Source organism: Heterocephalus glaber, unplaced genomic scaffold (assembly GCF_053883595.1).
Source record: "Heterocephalus glaber isolate CG9 unplaced genomic scaffold, H.glaber_assembly_v1.0 deba00001805, whole genome shotgun sequence".
In the NCBI taxonomy this organism is placed as follows: Eukaryota; Metazoa; Chordata; class Mammalia; order Rodentia; family Bathyergidae; genus Heterocephalus; species Heterocephalus glaber.
In genome coordinates, this window is record NW_028258480.1 from 3,989,455 (window position 1) to 3,999,884 (window position 10,430).

The 10,430-nt window shown below is 42.1% G+C and overlaps 1 protein-coding gene across 1 annotated transcript in view; it reads right to left on the minus strand.

The window, feature by feature from the left end:
• The window catches only part of LOC101700053 (membrane-spanning 4-domains subfamily A member 4A), a 31,220-nt gene extending 21,037 nt beyond the window's left edge, over positions 1–10,183 (minus strand). Inside the window, exons 1-2 of the mRNA XM_087203639.1 lie at positions 10,139–10,183; positions 6,890–7,027 (exon numbers count right to left, since the gene is read on the minus strand). Coding sequence (XP_087059765.1) covers positions 6,890–7,027; positions 10,139–10,183 — 183 coding nt within the window. The remainder of the gene's footprint in view (positions 1–6,889; positions 7,028–10,138) is intronic.
• Positions 10,184–10,430: the final 247 nt, after the last annotated feature.

The following is a 10,430-nucleotide window of genomic DNA, read 5'->3' on the forward strand; positions in this document are numbered from 1 at the left end:
ATGGAGAGAAAGATCTGGGCACATCGTTAACATCCCCAACCTCCTCGACCCCCTATTAGCTGTAATGAGCACAGTTAATACTCCTGAATGTTCTCTGGTTTCAGTCCCAAGTTTTTGTGACAAGGACATGATAGCTGTCAATCAACAGCTCAATTCATCTCACCCACTCACTGATTTCCTCCATGGAAGCTGCAGCTGTCCTCATCCTCCTAGACCAATCACAGGCCTCCATTTGGACCAATCAAAGATCTGCAGCTGCTATTTAAGCAGCACACCAGAGCCACTCCTCAGGTTAGTCTGAGAGGGCTCCCTCCAGTATACCAATGTCCCATGCTGCAGCACAGCCTCTGTTAAAATAAAGGCTCATTTCAGTGGTCTTGTAAACTGGCTCAGTATTCATTTATTGGGTAGGGTGGGCTCCCAACGTCCTGTAGCTTTACCTAGGATTGTTATCCTGAGTAGTGCGGACAGAGCAGTCATCTCAAAAGGAATGGCAGTAAACACAAAGGGCTGTTAGCACTGATGAGCTGCAGAGACCCACAGCCAGAGAAGATCTGCAGCAGAAACAAGCACCCAGCACGAGTCAGTGGCCAGGAGCACTGGTTGGCAGTGGGAATGACCAGCAGTGAGCTGTATGAACTGTTGGCATTCAGCATTGTTTGGTGACATCAGGACTACTAGCAGAGCTGCACTTGATGATTAATGATTTCCATCTGAATTGAGCAAAAGAACCCTCAAAGGATTGAAAATAGTAGAAGAGACATGAAAAGGGATACAAAGTCTAATTAATGAGATAATTGGTGAGAACTTTCCAAGTGCTAGGAGAGATATGGACATCCAGGTCCATGAAGACCAAAAGTGTCCCAAAGGGTTTCAAGCAAAGAGATTCTTCACAATGCATGTAATTAAACTGTCAGAGGTCAGAGCCAGAGAGAAACAGAAAAGTCAGCAAGAGGAAAACATGTCAAAAAGCAGAGAATCGTCTTCAGATTTTCAGTTGATTTTTCCACATAAATCCATGTGGGCCAGGAGAAAATGGGAGAATAAATGCAAAGTGCTGACAGAAAGAGCATAGCTGCCAGCCAATTAAATCTTTACTTTCAGAACTTAAGGGAAAATCCAGGTTTTCCCAGGCAAGCAAAGACTGAAACTTAAGGAACTTATGACTGCTAGAATAACCATAACAGATATACACAAACACGTATGAGCAAAAAGTAAAAATTTAAAAGAACTACTGAAAGATGATAGTTACTATCATGAAAACACAAAGAGGTTAAATCTAGTGGAATTACCTACATAGCCAAATTCAAAAGAAACCAATACTCTGTTGTGTAAATCATTTGTATCACTACTGTGACGGTTAAAGGTTTAAATGGCCAAAATAATTAAATTTACAGAAGAGATACAGAAATAGGCCCAAAAAGATGTAAATCATGACATCAAAAAGATAAGTCATTAGAGCAGTAGTAAAATTCTAAAGTGGGTATGTGAAAAAATTTAAATTTTTCTCAATGTAAAGGGGTTGATTATAAGATGTATTATATAAACCTCATGATAAGCATAAAGTAAAACACTACAGTGGATACCCAAATAATAAATGGCACAAGTAAAGCTCAGTACTACCCCATATTACCAAGTCATGGCTGATAATTACTGAATAGATAAAATATCACAATCTATTTCTAGGCTGTCTACAGGAGAGGCACTTTACATTTATGGACACAAAGAGGCTGTTATTCAAAAGAAAACAGGGTTCACTATACTTCTATCAGCTAAAAGAGACTTGAAGTAAAAATTTGTCACAAGGCACAAAAAGGTCATCAGTTAAGCACAGAATGACCAAACTGAACATTAACTCTAAATGGAATGAAGACCTAAATGTAAGATCTAAAAGTATAAAAGAATTAGAAGAAAATTTGGCGCTCATTTTCAGGCCATTCACTTATGCAATGCTCTCTTACCTATGACAAAAAGAGCTCAAGTAATGGAAGTAAAAGAAATAAATAGATACCACCAAACTTAAAAAAAACTTGCTTACTTCAAATGGAACCACAAAAAGTGAAAAGACAAACTCTATACTGGGAAAAATGTTTGCAAATCTTGTATCTGTTAATGTATTCATATTTAGAGTATTTAAGAACTTTGACCCCTCAATAATAAAAAAGAAACATAACTCAATTAGATATGGGTAAATAATTTAATAAGCACCCCTCACATATACAGGGGGATAAATATGTGGATATGTACTTCAATCATTTTTAACTTAAAGAAACACACATCAAAAGCACAATGTGATGCCTCTTATATCCACCAAGCAGAAGAAACAAACAAACAAAAAAGGATCCAACAATGTGCTGAGTCTTCTTCAAGCAAGAAGTTATGGAATTAACCACCTGGATTTGTAGTCCAGTTCTGCCATTCTTTACTCGTTGCCTATGTTGCCTAGTTTTTCTATAGTTTTAAAATGTAAATCCTGCTGCCTACACCCAGTGAAAATTTAATGATGAGATGATACTTGTAAGGCACTGAAATTAGTGCATGTCAGAAGATAAACAGCAAATATCTATTAACCATTAAGGTCATTGTTCCCACTTCTCTCCATTTTTTCTTTTCTTTTCTTTTCTTTTCTTTTTTGTGCTTTAAGTGTGAAGCAGAAACTTCCTCTAAAGCATCTTCCATTCAAGACATACTGAAGAGAGACTTTGTTCTCAGCTTCCTCCTGCTCTGATTTCCCTGACTTGGAGAAGGTTGGGGAGCCCAGGAGAGGAGCCCAAGCGCTTTCTAAGATTGTTATTCCCGGTGCCAGGAAGTCCTTCTATCCAGAAGTTTGTCTCTGAGGCTAGCAGAGGAATCAGGATTTTCCTCTCTCTTTGCTTTCATGGGATAAGGTGGATAAAAGCCTATGCAGAGCCAGGCAAAGTGTCCCTCACCCTTCTCCTGCAGCTTCTTACAGGAATGTCTGGGAGGCATGCTGTGCACCACACACTGTTGAGGAGGTGCACGCGGACCTATCTGCAGACTTTAGTAGGCTCTCAGTACAGCATCAAATCTGTTCTGGAGAGAAGAGGTAGCATAAAGCAGGGGGCCTTCCTTTTGTGCATACATCTGTTCAACCCTCCTTATAGAGTTTTATACAGGGAAACTGAATCCTCTGAGCTTCATTCAGAGTCACCAGGAGAAACCCAAAATGTGATCATTTAGGAACTTGTTCCAAAAGGAGAAGTGGGAATTCTAACTTCCAACACTGAAAGACTTGAGTAGATGCTCTCCGGCCTTCTAGGAACTCTCTTTCAGAAAAGTCTACAGCCAAGGGAAATTACATGAGGAGACTGTCTCCAGGCCCAGTGAGTGTTCCCTGAGAGGAGCAGATGGTAAAGTTTAGAAGAGCCATGGAGGGTGGAGGAACGCCCAGCGCTCATCTTCATGAAGACCCAACTATTAACGCAGTAGTGCCTGTTAGAAACTTCACAGTTTGTCAGCAGTTCCACCTTACCCATCTTCTCTGTCCAATCGGTCATTTCCTTCTGCTGCTACCAGCCCGTTTACAGGTCTGTGTCTCTCCCACCTTATGTGGGAAAGTCTCCACTCTGTGTTGATCACCTCTCAGCTTGCTTCTGTATTCACTGCTGGCTCCCTATGTCTAATCATCCCACACTAATATCAGAGGATCAGGTAAAATGCAAGAGCCATTGTGCTACACTCCTTCTAACACACTGTCTTTCATGCCTCTATTCTTACCCAAAACAAAAAAGTACTTGGGTTAGGAGAAAATCTGCTTTTTTGCCATCATCTAGTATCTTTATCTCGAATCTCTTTCCTTTTATTTTTGAAGCCCCAATTCTATGTGTCTTATTTTTGTTTTTTCAAAGCAATATTTTCACCACTGTATCAGGGCATCTGCATGGCATGTGTTGAACTCTTTTGCAGGAATCTCATGATTTTCTTCTTGGCCTCCAGCAGCAGCAACAAAAGGAAAACCGGCCCCAGCACCTGCTCTTCTCCCACACCGACTATGTCACGCAGTCCTGGCCTCTCCCGACAAACCTGCCGTGGCTCAGGCTACTGCCCCTGTGCCAGGAAGGAAGGGGTGAAGAAATCTCTTTCCTTCTTAGGCCACAGAACCCACACATGTTGTAAAGGTAAGGAATGATGACCGTTTCTGTCAAACTGAGTGTGTGAACTTTGGTTTATCCCCTTTCATCCAAAAAAGACTCTGTCCTGATTTCTCACCAGTGACTTCAATTCAAGGATTTAGAAAATACAGGTGCTACCTTATTGTAACTTAGCAAAAATCTAAATAAACCGTTTGGCTCACTTGCTTTCAATCAGTGTAACACAAACACTAACTCAGAAGGTTGCCCAGCTGAGCATCTCATCCTCATTTTCCCACTGACACCACTGCCCAAAACCACCCAAAGGATTGGACACCATTCTCCATGAAATGTCGCCTGCCCCTCACTTCCTCACTGCCCGGGAGAAAGCTGAAGTTTTCTCTTCTTCTGTCATCGAATGTTTTGCATTCTTATAATTAAATAAAGGGCTAAATATTCCTGGAAAAAAGAACTAAAAAGATATAAGTCACAGGACTTTCAAAACAGCAACTCTTACAATTTAGAGAACCTAGCACAACTTACAGTAGCTACATTTTGGAAACAGCCCATATGCTCATCAACAGATGACTGGATAAAGAAAATATGGTATTTATTTACCATGGAGTACTACTCTGCCATAAAGAAAGATAAACCTGGGACATTTTTAGGTAAATGGATGCACCTCAATACCAAAATCCTAAGTGAACAAATCAAACACATAAGTTTAAAGATCACATGGTTTCTCTTGTGTGAAAAACTCAAAGTATAAATAATGAGCAAAATAGATGACCGATATTGGGAAGTACGAAGAAATACTTTAAATGGGAAGGGAACAAGTGACAGGGCAGAGGGAGGGACAGAATGAAAAGGGAATTAACAGGGAAAAAACAACTGAAAAAATTTGGAAATGGAGCTTTTGTAAATGGGAAGGAGGAAGGGGTTGGCTGGAGGAGAGAGGAAATGGATTTTTAAAGGTACTGAGATGTGTTAATTACAAATTCCCCATGATAAATGTATTCTTTATGTACTGCAAATAAGTACTAATAAAAAAGATTTACAGAACCCAGAACATCTGGTGGCCTACATGTACAGAAGACAATTTTTCAGAAGAGAAGACCACCTAAAATGTGTAACTGTGCTGCACCTTGTCAATCAGATGTGCTTCGTCCAACATCTCATATGAGCCTGTGTCTACCCCTAACACAGCCTTTGTTGGTGAGTCTCCAACCCCTTTGGCCTTCCAGGTTCCCAAGAATTATTCCTTAACCCATGACTTTCTAGAACTATTTGACCTTGTTGCGGGGAGCGCAATGAATTTGGTTATGGTGATATCAAACAAACCCGGGGGTTCTTCTGGTTTGTGCCTTGGTATCAAGAGGATCTGCTTCCTCAGGACAGACACAGCATCACAGTGATGCTTTCAAGGGTCTCCTGTGATCTTTCCATAATCTCTGCTAACATAGCTCAGATTCTGGACTTTCAAGGCTGGTACTATATTTTTCTATGAATCTCTGGCTATAAATTCAGGTAGCTGTGTCCTACTTTCCCATCACAGAAATCCATCTGTTTTTCCCTAAGGCAAATAAATTCTCCAGACACAAAAATATATGTTTACTGAGTCCTATATTCCAATTGTGCAATATCAAGGCAACCAAAATTGCAGAGAATATTACGTGAACCGGTGGGACATTCCTTCCGGATCAGGGAAGAATCCAACACATGGTTTTGGAAGACTGTGATGTCCAAGGGTCTAGTGCTGTCCTTACTTTTCCTCCTGGTGCAGAGACGGTGCAGTAGGAGAACCACTCCTTCCTTTGGTTCCAAACTCCTGTGGATCGGCAGCGCCACTCACACTATGCTTCCTGCTTTGTATATTCACATCATTCTAATGGGACCAGACACAAAGCACCTCGACAGAGTTATATAACGAAGTAGAGGTGCAGAACGGGTCTGGACCTGTGTGATTTGCTAGGAGACGAAGAGGAAAGGACAGGGGCACTGTGTGAGAGGTCTACACTGTACTTTCAGCTCGTGTGTTAATTAATACGCGTGCTCCTGAGGAAGGGAGTCCCCCTGCTCTTTCACATCCTCTGAGGAAAGATTGCATTAGTACAATTTCCTCCAGCCTTCTTGCTGTCTCCACAATGCTAGGAAGCTTCACAGTGCTGTGGCTCCTGTGCCCCAACAAGGCACCAGATGTTGGAGAACCAGGCTGGGCGTCGTCTCTCCCACAGCCAGTCTACGTGCACCAGCCGAGGCCCTGTCTTTGCCCTACCCCATCTCCACCAAACTGTGCCTTCGGCAGATATTTTCTGAACGTTGAGTTATAAAATTAACAAGTTGAAGAAAAATAATAAAGTACAGAAAGAAAAGAAGTTAGCAGAAAATCGTTACTAGAACTTGAAAATCCTGTTTACAGTCACTCAGTAGCCATGGGATTTGAAAGTGAAGCAACTGAAACAAGCTTGTGTAGCAGCACAGCTTCGTCCACAAGAGGCCTCTGGGCTTCTCTGCTCCAGGCCTCCCCATCCAAGGCTGTGCCTCAAATCTCCTCAGTCAGGGATGGCGGACCTTTTAGAGCTTTCACTGATTACAGCCTGCTGTGGCACATGGGCCATAGCTTCCCACCACTGCCCTAAACGTCTGAGGTAAGGGTGCACCGAACCTTCCCACCCCACAGTACCAGCTGTGCCATGGGAAGCGGCCTGAGTTGTTCTCACTCCTCTCTTACACATTACAGAAACAATACATGAAAACCCACCAGCTCCACAGCCAGGCAAGAACAGCTCTACACCTACCTTCTTCAGGCCTGCAGTGTCGGCCCTGTGTCCGATGAGGATCAGGTGCTGATGAAGATTCTCAGGTTCTGTGCGTAGATACAGCCACTTTCGTGCACTCCACTTTAATTCTGCATTCTCCTTGTAGTAGATTTTTTCCTAAATCCTAAAAACTGTGCTAAGAATTCTTGAGAAAGCAGAATATGTAGTTCCTTCTTCATGTCAGCAATGTCATATGACCTTTTGTCCATCATATGGGTGTGTATCTATTTTGAAATAGGCTGAAAACTCAGTAGCTGCAACTTCTGGTCTTTCGTATGAAAACATGGACATCAGTATGAGATTGTGCTGTGACCCAGACTCTGTTGAAAGGACCTAATGAAGCAAAGTAAATTAATGGCATTTAGAAGAATATGAAAAGCCATTATCTTAATATCACACTTATGTCACACAGTCTAAATGTGGTCTTTACACAAAATCACACTGCTGGGCATTCATCAAGAAGGCCCACACCATGTCAACATGTTGGTTGCGGAGCAGTAATTAACACGCCACCATTCTAACTCAGTGAAGCACCAGGCATCCAAAGAGCCTAGCGTTTTGTTGAGACATATTCAGTTGCTATTATTTATGGTATGACCTTGTTTTCTTTTGAACCTATGAGTCCTCATTTATGAATGAGGACAATGTTTACCTTATCAAAGTGCTATATTATCCAATTTTCAATTGCTCTGACAAAATGCTTCAGGCTGGCTAATTTTGTAAAGAAAAGAGGTTCACTTAGGTCATAGTTGTGAAAATCCAAAAGCATGGCTCCAGCCTCTGGTGGCTCTAATGAGGGCCCTTTGCTTGCATCTCAGCATGGTGGATGCTTTAATGGTGGGAATGTGTAGAAGAGGTTGAGACAAAATGGTCAGACATAGGGACAGAGTTGAAAGGAGCCAGCACTGCCTTCTTATAAAAGCCCATCACAATGGGAACCAACCAGGGTCCCATGAACAGTACCTTAATATCTTCTTAGAACAGTGACCGAACAACTAATCATCTACTGTTAGGCCCCAACTCTCAATGTGCCCACTGCCACACGGAGGACAGTCTCCAACACAAGGTTCTTGGGGACAGGCACTGTCCAAACCATGGCAAAGAGGAAAGCGATGGTGGTCAGTTTCCCTCATTCAATACATTGGTAGAGAAAGAAACATCACAAGGTATAAGTAAAATAAAAGCTAGATGACAGGATTCAGGGAAGTAGCCCTAAAGAGTTCTAGAGGTGGAAGGAGAGGGAATAGAAAGGAGGGAAGAGGAAGTAAATAAGTGAAATATGTGCACGTACCAACTCCCCACTGTAAATGTGTTCATTACGCATCACAAACATGCACTAATAAAAGAGAAAAAGGGAATAAATAAAAAATGGAGTCCCACTTTAACCTGAAGACTAGTGATTTTTGGAAAACATTCACAGAATCCTTCTCAGTTTAAACAAAACTTGTCTGAACTATCATTGGTGTGGCCAAACCATAGTCATTAATGTTCAGAACGCCAAAACGCAGACTCAAACATTCCAACTCTTCAGACAGTTCTCGCCAATAGTCAATCCAGCCTTGTAGCCACTTATTTGGAGTCTTCAAGCAGAGATGAAATTGAATTGCCAGTGTACCTTATTATTATCAAATGAGAAGACAGGAAAGGAGATTTGAAGAAGTCTATGTGTTATTGGTAAACATTGCTATAATTTCAAGAAAATTCTATCCTATAGTGAAATAATAATTGTCTTTACAACAAAGTTAGTAACACACTACAGAGTTTTTCAATTTTGTAAACTGATAATTAAGATCATAATGACTGGGATACCACTTAGTGTTCCATACGAGTATACACTGCATAATGTTCAAGCATACTTATCTCCTCAAACACTTGTCATTGCACAATTCTTCGTAACGTTTCTGTTTTTACAGATAGGATGGATGGCAGATTGCCATCTGATCTTTTCAGTAGCATTCTAAAATTATCTGATGATAGGTATTTGTACTTCTTAGATTATAATATTTTCTTGTCCCTTGCTGTATTCCTTCTGACCTAAAAGTACCTCAGGGAGACAAACCCAATCTGTTACCCAAACAAAGACAGCTTCTCTTCATAAATACAGATGGCCTCCTTCATCCTCAGCACTGAGAAGGATCCGCCCAGGGAGAGACAATGGGCAGGTTTGCAAGCCGCTGGAGCAATTTGATACCTGACATTTCTTGAGGAGCCTTGCGAAAGCTGCTGAAGTCAGCACATGGGTAAAATCGGGCACTGTGGTGCATATCTCCTTTTTTAAAAATTTTGAGACAAAATCTTGCTAAATTGCTAAGTTGCACTTGGTGGTCTCAAACTTGCAACCCTCCTGCCTCAAGCTCGCATTGTGCTGGGATTGCAGGCATCTGCTACCACACCCAGACCCACTTCTTCATTATGAAGTATTCTCTGTTCTGTTTTCAGGCAATGCCCTTGGAGACAGAAAGGAGGGAAAACCCAAAATCTCTGCTCAGACTCAATGCAACTCCTAGATGGGAAGCCCTGTGATTTTTAAAAACCAAGTTATCTGGGCCCAAAATACAATAGCAAAGGGCAAACATTTTCATTCCAAAATAGAGGAATAGTGGGATAGAAAGTCATCAGACTAAAGCAGGCCTGAAACACAGCAGGGCAAATATTAAATCCGGTCACTCCATGTGCAGCCTTTGGGGTACTTGGTGGTGAGACTTGAATTCCACAAAGCTTGGTCAGCCCCCTGCACCCCGGAGTGCCTTGCTAGGTGTAGCTCACATGGCCTCTATCTCTTGGGCTAACTCTGCTAATGGTCTGCAGCTTTGCTTGGTAGAGGTTCCATGTTCCCAGCATCCTCAATTTCCTGGAGCCTCCACTGCACCTTCAGCTTCATTCACAGGCTTCACACATCTCATGCTTGTGGGCTCTGGTCCTACCACACATTTTTGATCACCTTCACAGGCTGATATCATTAATCGGACATACTAACTTGATTCCAGTGAGAACTGCCTAGCAGGTTAGTGAAGGCCTGGATGTCTGCGGAAGACGGACATGTAGGCCAGCCAATTGGGTGCCGAAGCCCCACCCCGGATATGGATGGAACCAATCAATTGGCTTGTAGCCTGGATGGAATAAAAAAGAAAGGAAGAAGGAAAGGTTCCTCCACCCTTGACTTTGGACATTTGTCTCCTGCTTGTTCAACCTTCTGGCATAGACTCTTCAGGCTTCTGAGCCTCATACCTGTGACACCACAGGCTCCAGGCCTTCAACAGGCAACTGCTCCATGATCGTCTGGCTCTTCAATGTGCACAAAGCCGTTTTGGATTTGTCCACCTCTGAGTCTGCAGATGGCCACTGAGACTCTACTGCTTCCGATCCTGTAAGTTTCCTAATACATTTCTTTATATAATTATGCATGTATCTTATATTTATTCTGCTCTTCTAGAGAGCCCTAACTAAGACACAGGTCTTCCACTGAAATCTGTGAGGAGGCATCTATGGTCCCATCACTCTTGCATTCTGTATACCTGTA